Genomic DNA, 16193 nt, shown 5'->3' with positions numbered 1-16193 from the left:
TGGTGATTGTGGAGGGATTTCCCATAAAATCTTATCCTAAATTTTTACCTCTTTTGTTGTCCCCATACGTCACGTGACTGCTTTCCTTCTCATTGAATTTAATGAACATAAATGCATCTCATGTCATGTGTCTTGAACATCCTCTATCTAGAAACATATTATTTTTTCGGAGACAAAACTTTCGTGTGATAATCAAATAGGCAATTTAGGTCCCCTAACTAGTGAGTCCTTTAGGGTTAGTTGAGGTACACCTAGGAATCCGTGTCAATTTTCCATTGGGAACTTGAACGTTCCTAATATGACAAAGAGGACTAATGTGACCTTTATCACCATAATAATGACAAATAACTTTAGATGAAATGCTTCTTTTTTTTATTTTTCCTAGTGACATGAGAGTTTTTCTTGAAAATCATCTCTCCATCACTTGAGGAGCTAGAATAAGTATAAGATAGTGAAGTAGCATGAATTAGTTACCCTTTGAGAGTTTCAATTTCAAGTTTTAAAGACAGAGAAGTAATACACTTTACTTTAGCTACCTTTGAAGTTTCACCTTTCAAGTATATACCTTTTTTACAAAGTATATACCTTTGAAGTTTCACCTTTCTTACGAGCCATCAAACATAAGTTGACACACTCATCATCTGAGCTTGAGCAGGAATCTAAGGAGAAGCTCTCAACCTCATCTTCCTACGCGACATAAGCTATATGACCTTTGGAGATTTTTCTTTTCGTCTTGTTGAATTCCTTATCTTTCTTTTTATGATGTTTAGTGAGACTTGGACAAGTGGTTCTAAAATATCCCGATTTTCAGCACTTGTAACACGTAATGTCATCATCATTTTACTTGTGGTCTTTATTAGGCGGGTGAGTATTTCTAAAATTTACTAAGTCTTTTTTCGGAATGTTTGAGCTTGTTTCTTTTCAAGTATCTATTGTAGCGTCTAACAAGTAAATCCATCTACTCTTGTTTAGGAGTTTATTCGTCAGAGTTATCACTTTTTTCCTTTAACTTCTTTATTTTTGATGACAAAGCTTTCAAAGAAAAAACTCGTTTATCTTCTTTTCCTTTCTTTCTTTTACGTTTCTACTATGCTATCGGTGAGTCGCTTCAGTTCATTTTCATGCTCGACTAACTTCCCAAACAACTTTGTCATATCCAAATTATTAAGATCCTTAGATTCTTTTATAGAGGTAACCTTTGGTTGCCACTCCCTGCACATAGATCTCAATATTTTGTTAGTACAATCTTTGTTAAAATATGTTTTATCCAAGTTATTTAATTTGTTGATTAAGTGGAGGAATCTAGTTTGCATGGACTTCATGAATTCTCTGGATTCCATATGAAATAGTTCAAACTCCTATGTAAACATATTGACCTTAGAATCCTTGATGTCATATGTTCCCTCTTAGCGAGTTTGGAGAGCGCCCCGCATACCTTTAGCACTCGTATGATATGAAATTGAGTAGAATACTTTCCCAATTACATCGGAGATAAGTATGTTCCCCGCTTTCAAATTAAATGAAGCATTTTTTGGTTTCATCATCCGTCCAATCTTTTATGTGTTTAACAACATCATTATCGCCCGTGGGGATAAATGGTCCCTTGATGACGATGCACCACAAATTTTTGTCAACTAATAGTAAGTGTGTGTACATGATCTATTTCTAATAAGTATAATTTTCCCATTTGAAAATAGGTGTTCTATTATACGCTCCATTTGGATCGTCATCGTCCGCCATATTCTCAAACTTTAGGAGTCAATTAGGCTTAATAAAAAAACCAGACTATGAATCCAATTGTTGGGTGAGAATATGGAGTAATGAAACGGTCTAGAAGGGGGGGTGGGGGGTTGAATAGACCCTTTAAAAACAATTCTAAAATTTAACCGATTCTCCAAAATTGAATATCAGAGATTTTTCAAAAATGCGCACAGAAGGTTTAAAGCGAAAAAGTGAAGGTTATACGTTTGTTGAAAGTTGATCACGTTAACACTTAACCAATCCAAAAATACAAAAGATGGTTTTATGATGATATAAAAAAGATAACTAATTAATTCAGTTGTATATTTAACGAGGTGTGTTTATACAATGATTCAATATCAATGAATTCTAACATCAACAATTTCTCAAAATTTAATCACCACTAAAGCTCGATTAGACACCAATTATAACAAAACCTAATCTTACGTAATATATTGCCACCAATTAAAAAATGATAAACTACGTTAAAAGTTTAAAACCTAAGCATGCAATATCCTACGAAAATTAAATGCAGAAGTGTATGCGTGTGCGTGTGCATGTGTGTGTGCATGTATGTGTGTGTGTGTGTGTGTGTGTGAGAGAGAGAGTACACCAAATATATAGTGGTTCGACGTTCGTACTAGCTTTGCATATTAAAATAGTTTCCGATTGGAACCTGTTTTGTTCCTTTTAATTTTGACAAATATTGCAAGAGTTCATACAATCACTTATTCATAATAATTATGAGAAAAATAAATCTCCTATCTGAATCTTAACTTGTATGCAGCGTAATGTCAAACTCTTATGTGTAATCTTTACTCGACTCAGGCTTCTTGAATCTTCCAACTTCACCAATCTGTTATAGTCTTCATGTGTGGCAATCACCATTTGCCACAAAAGTAAATGAAAACGAAAATGATAAGACAAACAATAAAATTGTATTGAGGTTCTCCCCCCAAACTGTATTGATGTCGAAATTTGATATTAAACTTGTGCGTCAAATTATCATTTCTCGAAAAATAAATAGGTAATTGACAAATATTTAACAAAAAAAAAAAAAAAAATCACCTTTTCTTAAGTCATTACTAAGACTCATCGATTTCAGTTCAACATGATGTAAAACCTTCTTTCTTACTCTTCCTCTAAAGAATAATTACTTTCTCAAAGTAGTTTTTAAATTTAATATTATGAAAAATCTCGACATACTCTTTAAGAATCTTAAATAATAAGTTTTATAAAAATTTGTGCAATCAGTACGTTAAAAAATTGCTGTATTAATTTGGTGCTAGTGGTGTGAGAAATTCAAACCTTAAATTTGCAACGGTCGACAACCCAAAAGGTTACTTACACTCTTCTTCTGCTGAGTCTCTTGACCGATTCATTTCAATGGCTACCAAAGATTCATCATTCAAGTTTCACCAAATCATCATCGATAGTGAAGGATCCAACTCCACTTCAGAATGGGACGATTCCGAAGAAGACCCCGATTTCGAAATGCTCGAAGAAACCCATCGAAGCTTCTCCAACCTCTCACTCACGAACAAGGCGAAAAATCGGTAATATCAATACCCCATTTAACCCTATCATTCAAATTTTGATTTTTACCTTTTGTTTATTGTTAATTGGGTGTTTTCAGCATTGATGATGATAAGGGTCTGGCTACTGCTGAGATGATCAGTGCAGTTTCTGTTGATGATGAAAATTCTGAAACAGTTCAGAAACTAATAAAGGGTTTGTCTCCTTTCTCTTCATGATTCCTCTTTTTGGGTATTGTAAGATGGTTACTTTGTTATTAGGGTGCTGTTTGGGTAAACAAGTTAATTAAGCGCTTATAGCATAAGCACTTATTATATAATTGCTTATGCATAAGCTAATAAGCTATAAGCAGTTTTTATGGGCGATCTTGGATTGCTTATGAACATGTCATAAGGTGGTTTGATAAGTTCTCTAGAATGGTCATTAATGCTTATGAGATTAGAAAACTAAAACAAGTCGATTCAAACAAACCCTAGATAATTATCTATAACCTTATGTATACAAGCCTTGAGTAGTTACTAGTTAGACTTTGTTTAGATAAACAACTTAGTCATATACATGTTTATGGATAAGTTCTTTCTATAAGCTGTTTTCATTATTCATCGCGTGTAAAGAGCCTAGGGAAATAGGCTAAAAATTGTGCATGAGAAAGTTGTTTTCACAAGTGTTTCTCAAACATTCACGCAAGTGCTTATGCAAGTAGATAAGTGCAGATAATTTCAAATACCAAGATAGAACTTATTGAGTGCAGATAATTTCAAATACCGAGATTGATTTTTGGTAATCGTAAATTAGAGATGTTCAGGGTTTCTCTCGCTGTTTTCGGTTTACAGATGGACTGCTAGAGAAACTTAAAGTGGACCAATGCAAGATGTATTTGAAGAAGAATGGTCTGAGGTTAACTGGAAATAAGGACACACTTATCCAGCGTATAAAGGAGCATCAAGAGTAATTATTTATTTTCTTAAAAAAAGTTGTCTTTTTTAATAACTGTATGGTTTTTCTGATTACGAGAGATTTTCAGGATTATAAATGGTGGAGGGGAGAAAAAATACCCGCCTCATAGCTTTGTTTTGAATTGTAAAGGTGAGTATGCTTATAATTTTCTAAATTATGCTTATAGTTTTCAAACTCTATAGGCCTTCTTATCTTTTTCATTATCTCAGCCTTCAAAATCTGAGAACAATTTGGTTTATGCAGGTGACGCATGCACTGGTGATGTTGTTCTGTTTGAGCAAAATGTGTATGAAATGTAAGCTGTTATGTCTGTTTATTTATCAATATAATGCCATCCCATGAATGATGCCAGTGAAAAAGTTTTCCTTAACTGAATTTGTTTTTTCAGGTTCAACATAGCATCGAGGAGTGGTGGCGGTCCACCGTGTGGCACAAGGATTGTTGCAGGCCGCATAGTGAAAGAAAGCTATGGCGCTGCCAAACAACAGCATACATTTACGGTCAGGAATTGCTTTTACATAGTTTCTCTTAAATAGACTCTATTCTTATGCCGAATTAGTTATTTGCGAAATAGAATTGTGATACAATAATTTATGGAGTTTATGTTTGAAACATTCTTTCATTCTTATGCATCTAATTTCCTTTCCTGATACAGATTGAAGTGCTCTGGAGCAAGGGAGAGAAGCCTCTACCTCCCCTTCATCCTCTACTGATAAAGGGTCGAAACCTTTATCGGTTGAAGACTTTGAGACAGGTTCCTCACTTGTGCAGCAATTATTCCTTTTTTCTTCTGATGTCATTGTGTTTTTCTTTCGATGTTCATAATGTTGTTGTCTTTAATTTCAGAGATGGGAAGATGAAGAGAAAAGGCGGAAAATGTTAATGGAAAAACACTCTCGGGGATTCGTTGCTAGGGCAGATAGGGAAGCAAGGATACAAGAAAAGGAGCTGAGAAAATCAATGAAGGAAAATAGGTACCTCCTATGATTATAGATTTTATGTATCTTGTATTGCAAGTTTCTATCAATATGAAAATACTCACTTTGTTCCTTGCCATTTTTACACATTCAGGATCTCGAAAAAGGATTCAGGAAAGAACCAATTGCAATCACATTCATCCATTTCAAAGTCACAAAATCAACCTCAAGAAACAAAAACTGTATTCATTACTTCAACATCTGCAAGTGTACCTAAACCAGCAGTGCTAACTGAACAGCATGTTCAATCAATTGATTCTCGAACTGTCGCAATGGGATCTAACCAGTTCAGAAATTCAGGAAATTCATCTTTTAGTGCAAACTACCATTCCGCAGTCAACCATTTCAGAGACAAACCGATTAGTATTGAGAGATACCATCCTTCCATTGTTGACACAAACAACATTGCAGAGAAAACTTTTTATCCAAGGAAGCCTTTGGCAAGTGCAAATAACTTTTTTCCGAGTTTGGAGAATGCAAATCACATGCATGCAGGGTTCCCGAACCGAGGAAGCTATCAGCAAAAACAGTTTTGCCGACATTTTGCTAGGGGAAGATGCCATTTTGGAGATAACTGCAAGTTCTTACATGGTTAGAGAGATTAAGGGAAATCATGAACTAAAATTTTTTAGTGACTTATGATTTCATCGATGCTTTGGTATTAAATTTTGCTCTACAATCCATGTTGTGTGGTCTATCCTCTCTCAGGACAGATATTTTTGTATTAAAACTAAATGTTCTTTTACGAGGATTGTTAGTACCTAACAGGTTTCAAACATGAGATCTTGAAAGGAGCATACTCTCAAGACTCAAATCTTCACCACTAGACCAACTCTTATTTTATCGCAACACTATCTTTTATATATATATATATATATATATATATATATATATATATATATATATATATATATATATATTTGAAAATATCAAAAATATATATGAAGATAGTTATGAATAAGATATGCATCCCATGCGAATTTAGGGAGTGGATTATACTATTTTGATTTCAAGTTTCATTTTCTCAAATTCATCTACTAAATAACATTCATACTTCAACATAAAACTAACTTAGTTTTCAATACTAAAAATGATCAATTTAAAACATGAAATTACTTATAATTTAACATTTTCTCCTAATTTATTCAATTTCTCATATTTCACAATTTATTAACATTCATCATAAACCCCAACTCCTAGCATACTTGATTGATACTTAGATTTTGGGTAAATAACATGCATGAGAAGTGCTAAAATACCAAACTGTTCTTTATTTTCTCATTTGAATTCTATTTTATAAATGTTTCTAACCATTACACATGATGATAATGAAATTAAAAATATTAATCAAGTATATTTCCTAATTAAATTTTAGAATTTTCCAAGTAAATTTCACAAAAGAAAAATTTGGACTTTTGGTGATCTTAACACTAAGATCCACAATTTGAATCTATCCAGGTTGGAAAGTGAGATATGCTTTTAATTCTAATGTCTCAAAGGAAACATGTAGGAAATGATCTAAAATATTATTTTTGAGTTGGAATTCATGAAATACACCACAAAGATATGACATTGATAACGAGGGTGGTAATGTCAACTAGGAGAGCACTAAGCCTACTTCTTTAATAATTTAGAAGACTCTTATATAGCGGGGCTTGTGTTTCTTTGCTTTGAAGGCCTTCCCTACTCCTAAATTAAGGGTTACTCTCAATGATACATTGCTTTCCTCGTCAACTTCCAAGCTCTCCTCCTATTAGCTGCATAGCTCTTTTGTTTTCAACAAGAAATCTTCATCTTTTATTCAATCATTTTAAGTCATCAATTCCATTATCTCAAATTTCTAACACAAAAGAGTCGTGCATTTCCTCCGACATAACTCCTCATAAAGGGTCATGCATGTGACAGTTTGTTGTAATATTCTTTAAAATCTCAAGTGAGAAAATAAGATTGAAGCATTTAGGGGCGATGCATCGATGCCTACACGCCTAATACAAGCAGACAAGATCGAGATGACAGATAAGGTCAAATGTGTTATTATCTTGTACCCCATGGATAAAGGTCTAAGAGAAGCCACCAGGGAAAATACCACGAATTTGATGTGGAGAAAACTTAAATCATTATATATGGCAAAGTCTTTGGTCCACTAGGTGTGTCTAAAACAACAACTATACTCATTTTGAATGGTAGAGGATAAATCCATAGTGAAGCAATTGGCAAAATTTCACAAGATTATTGATGATATAGAGAATATTGAAGCGAAGATTGAAGATAAGGACAAAATTCTACTCTTGTTGAGCTCATTAAGGATTCTCTTCTTTATTGTAATCAATGTATTTGGATGAAGTCCAGACGACCGTGAGATCCAAAGAATTTTCAAATGTGAGATTTAAAGATTGGTTATAGTGGTTAAGATTTGAGAGTATTAAGAGGAGGAAGTGAGTGTAGAGAGATGTACAAATCAAAGGTAAAATGATTAACTTGTCACAAACCAGGTCACATCACGAGGGATTGTCCCGAGAGGAGGGACAATGGTTCTATTCGGATTGTAGTTGTCTCATATGATGATAGTTATGAGAGTGTCAGTGCAATATTAATGTCGATTTTGGAGAGTGAAGAAGGTTAGATGATGGACTCAGGTTGCTCTTATCATATGTGTCTAAGAAAAGAATACTTTGAGACTTTGAAGCTAGAGCAAGGTGAAATATTTCTCTTTGATGACAATAAGGCTTTCAAGGTTTATGCTATTGGTACGATTAGGCTTAAAATTTATGATGATCGTTAATTTCTTCTTCACAATGCGAGGTATGTTTCAGTACTCAGGCAACATTAGTTATCCATAAGCATGTTTGGTGATCTAGGATATTACACATGGTGATTTGATTATAGCTAAAGGGTCAAAAATATATGGTTTATATATTTTAGAAGGTTCCAATGTTATTGTTCATTCATCATCATCCAATGAAGACTTTAATGACAAGAAAAAACTGTGGGATTTGAGGTCAAGGCATGGTGAATGCATATAGGTTTTTTCAGAGTACTTTGATGAGTTTTTTCTGAATACAAGCGATAAAAAGACATTTTACCACTGAGTTGCATTGAATTTTTGGGGTAAGGATGATGCAAAAACAACTTACTTGATTGACATATGTTCATTTATAGGAATACACTTCCAAACACGTATGATGGTTTGTAGTAGGAAATATGAAAACTACTCTTATTTGAAGGTCACCAAAAATTTGTTTTTCATCAAATAAAGCCCAATAAAATTAATGGTAAAGTTGTGGATTGTGTTTTCAAGGTATCCAAGAAGAATGAAGGTTTATGAGCTATTGGTAGTGGAACTTAAAGGATCGAAGTTCATCAATCATAGATGTATTACTTTTAGTGATTTCTAACAGGGAAAGAAGAATAAAAACCTGAGGATGAGGCATTTAGAAACTATTATGGAGAAGATTCAGTTTGAGATGGAGGTTCCTACTATGAATACTAGTAGTAGTGAGAGAGCGATGACAAAAGTGTCTAATCAACAATTGTCTTTTCTTAAAGCTTACATTTGGTATAGGGACTTAGTGAAATTAGCTGAAAAGGGGAGAAAAGCGTGCAACTACTGGAATAATCACGCGTAGCATCGCGCGAGCGATAAGGAAGTAATAGTTGCATCGCCCGATGCATGTCATCACACGCGCGATGACCTATTTTTATGGCCTTTTCTGACATATTCTGAAGGCTTTTTAAAGGGAATGTTGGTACTTTTTTTAGGGTTACAAATTTCTACACCAGAAGTACAAGTTTACGACACCAAAAATGATTTTTGAGAGCATTTGAAGCCATTTTAGACCAATCCTTCAAGGGATCTCTTATGCAAACATCCTTAATTGATTTTGATATTGTAATTTGAATCATGAATAACTAATTTTCTCTAGGTTAGGTTGTGTTTGATGAAACTATTTTGATATTGTTAACACATATGTTTGATTTGATATTACATGAGTAATTTAATCTATAATTATATCCAATTGCACCTTATTCTTAATGATTTTTATCTGAGATGCTCTTTTAATATGATTTTGGGCACATAGGGGATACTGACCATTATTATATGTTTGGACCTATGGAAATTATTGTGCTTATGTTGATTAAATAGAGATAGGAGTCCCCGAGTAGTGGCTTATAAATTAATACTCTATTGCACTGCCTAATCTTGCTTACACTAGTGGACTAAGGATAGGAAACTCCGAGTAGTGATTAGTGATCTATATTGCAAGGGATTGGTTATAGAATTTTGTTAATTCTCCATGGGTTTATAGTGACAATATCATTCATGTAATGCATCGAACATCAACAATAGAGAAATAGAGGAATCTATACACAACCTGATCACTTTCTTCTTACTGTCAAACAACTTTATTTTCTTTTTGCATTTGAAACCTGACACCCCCCCCCCAATTTAGTATTTTCTACGCATTGCACAATTTTATCTTGTTAAATAGCAGTTCCCGCGTATTCGGTCTTTTTTATTACTACGACATTATCAGTACACTTGCTGATAAGTCATCAACACCTAAGTGGGTTCGAGTCCCATACGATGAAAGATACTCAAAGTGGGTTAGCGTACCATACGGATGGTGATTCTTGAAGTTGGTTCGAGTTCCATGGAGAACCTGATATCCACATGAAAGTCGAATCATACGAGCATATGTGAACCGAGCCTTGCCCTAGACGTAGGTTCGATCGGGAATCAATGTTCCGTGAATCTGAATAGTGATTTTTTAAGTTATATGAAGTAAAGTGACATGTTTCTATACAATGCGAGAATTCTGTGTTACTTAAGTCTTCTTCCCCCTTCTTGACTTAAGTTAGGAATCGGTTCAAAATCATGTAGAGCCGAGTGGACCCATAAGATAAGGAACCCACTGAGATTATCATCTCACCCCATATTTGTTGATATTTTTCAAGAAGTTTTGTACAGGTGAAGGGCAAGGACATGATGGTTTGATGTCCTTGACTACTTGATATTTTGGATGGTGTTCCGCTGTGTAGATATCTATTTTGAGATTATTCAGAGAATGATATAGTTCTTAGTTTCATATTAGGTACCTTTGTATATATTGTGTCATAGTTGTAGTTTATTATGGACATGTATATATGTACACTATTACTGATAGACTCTTATATATTCCAGTACCAGAATTACACTATACATAATATGTATTCTAGACATGTATTATATGTGAGTGTTAAAATTGGTATCAGAGCAGGTCGAATCTTCGACCTAGACGTAAAATATCACGAGTTATTCTTTCTGCCTCATATGTGTATTGTCATCATTGTTCTCGGTGTCATATTTATAGTATTGAGCTTGATTAACTTAATTCTAGTTGTATGGCGTTTAAGATCAGGGCTGACAGATGCAGAGGTCCTGGTAGGCCTAGAACTCAGAATCAAATTCAGAACCAGCAGTTGAGAGTGGTGGAGTTTAGTGGCCTCAATTTGTATAACAGATGTAACAACAACAAAACCAATTCATGCAACAATTGAATAGTGGTCTTCACCCTCAAGTGATTCCACCAGAAGCTGCAACTAGTAGTTTCTGGGACTTTTTCATATGAATCCTCCCGAGTTTAATAATGGATTAGATCCTATGAAAGCTCATGAGTGGATAACCAACATAGAGAGTATTTTTTAGATAATGCACTTTAGTGAAGATGATAAGGTTGTGTTTGCTTCTCACATGATGAGGGGTCCTACTGTCAGATGGTGGAAAAATGTTTCGACTCTTATGACTAATCAAGGAGTACCCAGGGATTGGGAACATTTTAAGATTACTTTTCTGCACAAATATTTCCCAAGCACCTTGAGAACCCAAAAGGAGTTTGAATTCCATCCGTTTAGGCAGGGCAATATGCCAACAGCTGATTATGCTGAAAAGTTTAAGGATATGGATGCTTACTCCAGGAAAGCCATGTATGCACCAGATGAGAAGTGGAAAGTTGATCAGTTTCTATTTGGATTGAAGGGTGAAATCTCTCATAGTATTTCTTAGAGATAGTTTACTACTTATGCAGAGTTGTTGAGACAATGTTATGTGGCTGGAAATAGTTTGAAGAAGGTTCGAGAGGAAAGGGACCAGTACAGAGTTGGCCTGAAGGACCAAGGAAGACCGAGTCATCAGCTTAGGCTCATACCTCAATCTTTCAAAGGAAAAACATTGATGAATGCAAAATCTACCCAACCTCCTCAATGTCAAGTGTGTAAGAGGTTTTATTTCAGGAAATGTGTCGGAGGTGTATTTAGGTGTTTTACATGTCATAAGGAAGGACACATGGCTAGAGATTGTCCTCAGAAGAATGCTCAAGCACAAGGGAAGAGTATTGCTAGGGTTTATACCTTGAATGCAAAGAAGGATAAGGGTAACAGTTAATTTATTGCTGGTACGTGTCACTTAAATGATCATCCTTGTATTGATTGATCGTTAAGAAACACACTCTTTTATATCGATTCAATGTATGAATCATCTTGGTTTGAAAGCGATTCCCTTATCTCCTTCCATGGTGGCAACTACTGTCATGAATGATGCTGTAGAAACACCATTGATTTATGAAAATTGTTCACTGTCGGTAAATGATAGAGTTTTTCAGATTAATCTCATATGTTTACCCCTTTAACAAGTTGGTGTAGTCTTGGGAACGAATTGGGTTTCTGCCAATTCGGTGTTTATTGGATATGAGGAGAGGATGATTATCATTCTATCTAGTGAAGCTACTCCGAAGGATATACTAACTACTATCTTGGAGGGTACGATTGGTATGGTTAATTATTTGTTTGAGAAGGAAAAGATTGTTTTCTTGGTTCTCACCAAGGAATGAAGTGACGATCTGAAGGTTACACAAATTCTTATAGTTTGCGAATTTAAAGAAATTTTCCCCTGAAAGGGAAGTAGAGTTCTCTATTGATCTGATATCGAGGATGACCCAAATGTTTGTCTCTCCGTATCGTATGACACTACTCGAGCTGATAGAATTAAAGAAACAATTGGAAGAGTTGTTGAATAAGCACTTCATTCGGTCTAGTGATTCACCATGGGGAGCTCTAGTGTTACCAATAAAGAAGAAGGATGATGGTATGCATTTATGTATTGACTATCTCTAGTTGAATAAAGTCACCATTAAGAACAAGTATCCCCTACCAAGGATAGACGACATGTTAGATCAATTGAAATGAGTCTTTGTGCTCTCGAAGATTGATTTGCGACCGGGCTATCATCAAATCCGAATTAAAATTTCTAATATACCAAAGACCACATTTAGAACCCGATATTGCCATTATGAATTCCTTGTAATGCCATTTAGAATCCGAGTTAAGTCTTCTTCCCCCTTCTTGACTTAAGTTAGGAATCGATTTGAAACCCTGAAGAGCCGAGTGAACCCATAAGATAGGGAATTCACTAAGATAATTATCTCATCTCATATTTGTTGATATTTTTCAGGAAGTTCTGTACAGGTGAAGGGATAGGACAAAATGGTTTGATGTCCTTGACTATTTGATATTTTGGATGGCGTTCGGCTATGTAGATATCTATTTTGAGATCATTAATTCAGAGAATGATCTAGTTCATAGTTTCATTTTAGGAACCTTTGTATATATTGTGCCATAATTGTAGTTTATTATGGGCATGCATATATGTACACAATTGCCGATAAACTTATGCATTTTAGTACCAAAATTACATTATATAGAATATGTATTCTAGACACGTATTATATGTGAGTGTTACACCCGTAGTTTCATCTCGAGAAAAGAAAAGGCGTCACTTTCTAGAGAAATTACGACTCTAACTGCTGTTACGAACCACCAATAATTTCCCTGTCTTGCTGCTCAGAGTTCCACTTTATTCCTAGGACCATCAGTAGTCAGTCCAATTCTTCATTTCCCCTCAAAACCATAGATAAAATACCAAACTTACAAAAAAAATCATAAACTAAAAAGCGATAGAATGATGTTCATCAAGCACGCCAACCAAAAACGCCTATTTTTTATAGATCTTTAGATTGCCACATTGATTGGAACGACTAAGTCAATTCCTTAGACATGCCACTTTTTGTTGCCTTGCTAAAATGCACATATAAAAGGAATTAACATAAAAGTCTTTGAAGGAATCAACATTCCATATTCTTTTGTTCTGAACATTATGGTTTGGATAAATTTGAACAAACAATAGCAGCTTCTGTTACTCCCTGAGACTCATTCTTAGTTAACTCTTTAATACAATTGATTCTCAGTGAAACAATCCACATGATAACCTGACAGGCTTTTTTTTATCATATATTTTTCACGCCACAAAATCATGTTATTAGAAATGTTTTTCTTATAGTGTCGATTAGAAAAATACAAAGAAAAATAAAGCTTATAACTGAAAAATAAAATATTTTTTTTCACAATCCTTGAATTATCTCTCCTTTTTGTTAGCTCTCTATTACTCATTAAATATACGACAACCTTTGGTGTATGGAAATAAATTGGAGCAAAATATTTAGAGTAACAATATTATTGTTCCAAAAACAATACAAGATTTCAGACAAAGTACATTCTCAAAACAAAGTACATTCTCAAAACAGAACCAAGCATGAACAAAACAAAAAAGTATAGCAGTCAATAATGATAAACTAGGGACATAATCATAAACGCAAAAACAAAATTTAACTTAACTAGAGAATTCAACTAAGACAACAGTAGTTTAATCTTCATCCTCCTCATCACCATCACCACCAGAGGCCTTCTTGGCAGCAGCCTTGAGGTTCTTTCGCTTCACCCTTCCAGGACGTCCACCACCAAGGGGACTTGTTAGTGAAAAGTCAATATGCTTCTGTGAGTCAACTCTCACCATGAAAGATGGGATGTTAACAACCTGTCTTCCAACCCTACAAAACAAAGACCAAAATTACTCAATCCCAAGGTTATTTCTTGCAAATTGAGTTTCTACTCGAAAATCAAAAGAAAGAAATAGTAAAACAAGACAAATATGTATTGGGTATTTTAGTCAGAGTCAGTCATCAATCCGATTGCACCACTATCCAGGGAGAGAGTGCACCACTATCCAGGGAGAGAGGACCTGCGAGGAGCCAGACTGTGAAATCACTTGTTTTAGGTTGTAATTGGGATGCTTTTGAGCAATCAAGAATGAAAGAGCGGGATGTCGACATGATTGCTCAAAAGCATCCCAATTAAAACCTTAAACATTCGATTTCATCGCAGACTGTCTGGCTCCTCGGCATTCCAATTATCTAGAATAGAGAAAGCTTCAGGATAGAGAAGCTATCCACCAGGATTGACAACTCTGTTTAAGAAACAGTATCAAATAAGTATGTTAATCTTATAATTTAGAATTAAAAATTAAAAGGATGCTAAAATTTGACTATTTACTATTATTTGCAATCAAATCAAACAGATGCTAAAATCAACTCCAAACAATGATACAGATCATGTGCAAAGAACAACAACACAATTATTAACACAAAAGGAAAACAAATCACAAAAATCCCAATGTCGATGAAATGGTCTTTGAGACCATAAGTGTGTAATGTTGGTTATTATAATCAATAACTTTTTAATAAATTAAATCCCCAAATTACAACTATTTAAAATCAACTAAGTCCCTAACAATACTATTTATAATCTAAAGATAAATGAGTAAATAACCACAACTCTGGGTACCTATTAGAGACCACCATTCAAAATCAGCAACAATTATAAATTAAATTAAATAACGGTTGAGGGTTAAACCTGATGTGCCTCTGTCTGATGAGAACCCTAGCATGATGAATAGATTTCGCCATACCAGATTTAAAAACAAGTGTCTGAAGGCGACGTTCCAGAAAATTCTCAACAGTTAAAGCAAGAACATAATCAAGCTTATTCTGTGTCTCATCAAGTAACCCATAACGAAACATTCTTCGGAGCAAAGCTTCACCTTCAAAAATCCTACGAGGATTCTTCTCATCAAGAGTGAGAAGGTTTCTAGCATTGTTCCTGATTCGACTGAGAGCGTACTGCACTCTCCAGAGTTCACGTTTGCACCTGAGTCCGTACTCACCGACGAGCTTCAACTCAGCGTCTAAACGCTCCTTCTCGTATGGACGACGAGGTTTCTTGAATGTTTTCCCATCTAGATCATAAACGAAATTAGGATTAGGTTTTGAAATCTATAGAAAAAACATTGATACGATGAGTTTAGAGTTATCGAAGGTGTAGATCGAAAGAGACTTACAGTTGCGGTAGAAGGAGACGTGAACCATGGTGCTGTTCGGCCAAGCAGAGGGTTGCTCTTCGTTGATCTCGCGCCTGTGAGTAGAAGAATTGTGTTACGTTCTGTTTTGGCTTTTTAAGGGATGATGGTGACAAACCCTAATAGTTTTCGGTGGGTTTAAATGGTTTTGAGTTGAAACGGGCCTAGGCCCAAACATGAATAATCTACTCCAGTGTGGTTTAAAGCCCGGCCCAAGTCTACACATATGAATTTCCTTGGTATATATGACACAAATAACTTCCGTATTTCTATTTTATAAACACAAATATATGTATATTGAATGAAATGGTTATGATAAATTTTAGGTTTAATGTTTAATTTAATGATTTATTTTGATCTCTTATTTAATAAATATTGTTTTTTTAGTTTTGTAAAAATTATTTTATCATTCAATTTAATCTATTATGTTAACTTTTAACTTTAAAAAGGTGAAATAATATATTTGAATGTTCATCCTACATTTTTTTTAATTTTAACCATTTAACCATTTAATATTTTTAACGAATTATACCTTTTTAGATTTTTAGAGTCTATTAATTATAACGGTATACCATCAACATCTAATATATTTTTTTATCTATCTTCATCTTTTTCATCCTTCTTCATCTTCACATTCATCATCGGCTTCATAAATCTTCATCCAAAACCCACAAAAATTCCAAAAAAAAAAAATTAAAATT

At 34.4% G+C, this 16193-nt stretch overlaps 3 protein-coding genes across 3 annotated transcripts; 2 read left to right on the top strand and 1 right to left on the bottom strand.

The window, feature by feature from the left end:
* Nucleotides 1-2982: 2982 nt before the first annotated feature.
* On the top strand, nucleotides 2983-6036 carry LOC127076233 (zinc finger CCCH domain-containing protein 62). Its single transcript, XM_051017829.1, has 9 exons — nucleotides 2983-3296; nucleotides 3377-3471; nucleotides 4110-4224; nucleotides 4301-4362; nucleotides 4477-4528; nucleotides 4622-4733; nucleotides 4889-4987; nucleotides 5080-5207; nucleotides 5305-6036. Exons 1-9 carry the CDS (start codon nucleotides 3127-3129, stop codon nucleotides 5804-5806), a joined length of 1335 nt encoding a protein of 444 aa, XP_050873786.1. The 5' UTR covers nucleotides 2983-3126; the 3' UTR covers nucleotides 5807-6036.
* A 4863-nt stretch (nucleotides 6037-10899) lies between these two features.
* LOC127138016 (uncharacterized) lies at nucleotides 10900-11631 on the top strand. The gene is made up of 2 exons (XM_051064422.1): nucleotides 10900-11227; nucleotides 11276-11631. The coding sequence occupies exons 1-2, from the start codon at nucleotides 10900-10902 to the stop codon at nucleotides 11629-11631; spliced, it is 684 nt and encodes a 227-aa protein (XP_050920379.1).
* Nucleotides 11632-13739: 2108 nt separating this feature from the next.
* Nucleotides 13740-15643, bottom strand: LOC127076232 (40S ribosomal protein S9-2). The gene is made up of 3 exons (XM_051017828.1): nucleotides 15475-15643; nucleotides 14991-15372; nucleotides 13740-14128 (listed from the first exon to the last, which is right to left on the bottom strand). Exons 1-3 carry the CDS (start codon nucleotides 15500-15502, stop codon nucleotides 13945-13947), a joined length of 594 nt encoding a protein of 197 aa, XP_050873785.1. The 5' UTR covers nucleotides 15503-15643; the 3' UTR covers nucleotides 13740-13944.
* Between the last annotated feature and the right edge of the window lie 550 nt (nucleotides 15644-16193).

Source organism: Lathyrus oleraceus, chromosome 4 (genome assembly GCF_024323335.1).
Source record: "Lathyrus oleraceus cultivar Zhongwan6 chromosome 4, CAAS_Psat_ZW6_1.0, whole genome shotgun sequence".
In the NCBI taxonomy this organism is placed as follows: domain Eukaryota; kingdom Viridiplantae; phylum Streptophyta; class Magnoliopsida; order Fabales; family Fabaceae; genus Lathyrus; species Lathyrus oleraceus.
The sequence above is the reverse complement of the archived record's forward strand: the minus strand, read 5'-3'. Positions and strand labels throughout refer to the sequence as shown.

Bases quoted from the DNA above. Each gene is read 5' to 3' on its own strand.
- LOC127076233 (XM_051017829.1), top strand. From the start codon at position 3,127: ATGGCTACCAAAGATTCATCATTCAAGTTTCACCAAATCATCATCGAT. The intron at 3,472-4,109 runs GTTTGTCTCCTT...TTCGGTTTACAG, and splicing joins AGTTCAGAAACTAATAAAGG to ATGGACTGCTAGAGAAACTT. The intron at 4,988-5,079 runs GTTCCTCACTTG...CTTTAATTTCAG, and splicing joins GGTTGAAGACTTTGAGACAG to AGATGGGAAGATGAAGAGAA.
- LOC127138016 (XM_051064422.1), top strand. From the start codon at position 10,900: ATGCACTTTAGTGAAGATGATAAGGTTGTGTTTGCTTCTCACATGATG. The intron at 11,228-11,275 runs GTGAAATCTCTC...CTACTTATGCAG, and splicing joins GTTTCTATTTGGATTGAAGG to AGTTGTTGAGACAATGTTAT.
- LOC127076232 (XM_051017828.1), bottom strand. From the start codon at position 15,502: ATGGTTCACGTCTCCTTCTACCGCAACT. The intron at 15,373-15,474 runs GTAAGTCTCTTT...TTTATGATCTAG, and splicing joins CGTCTCCTTCTACCGCAACT to ATGGGAAAACATTCAAGAAA. The intron at 14,129-14,990 runs GTTTAACCCTCA...TTTGTTTTGTAG, and splicing joins ATCAGACAGAGGCACATCAG to GGTTGGAAGACAGGTTGTTA.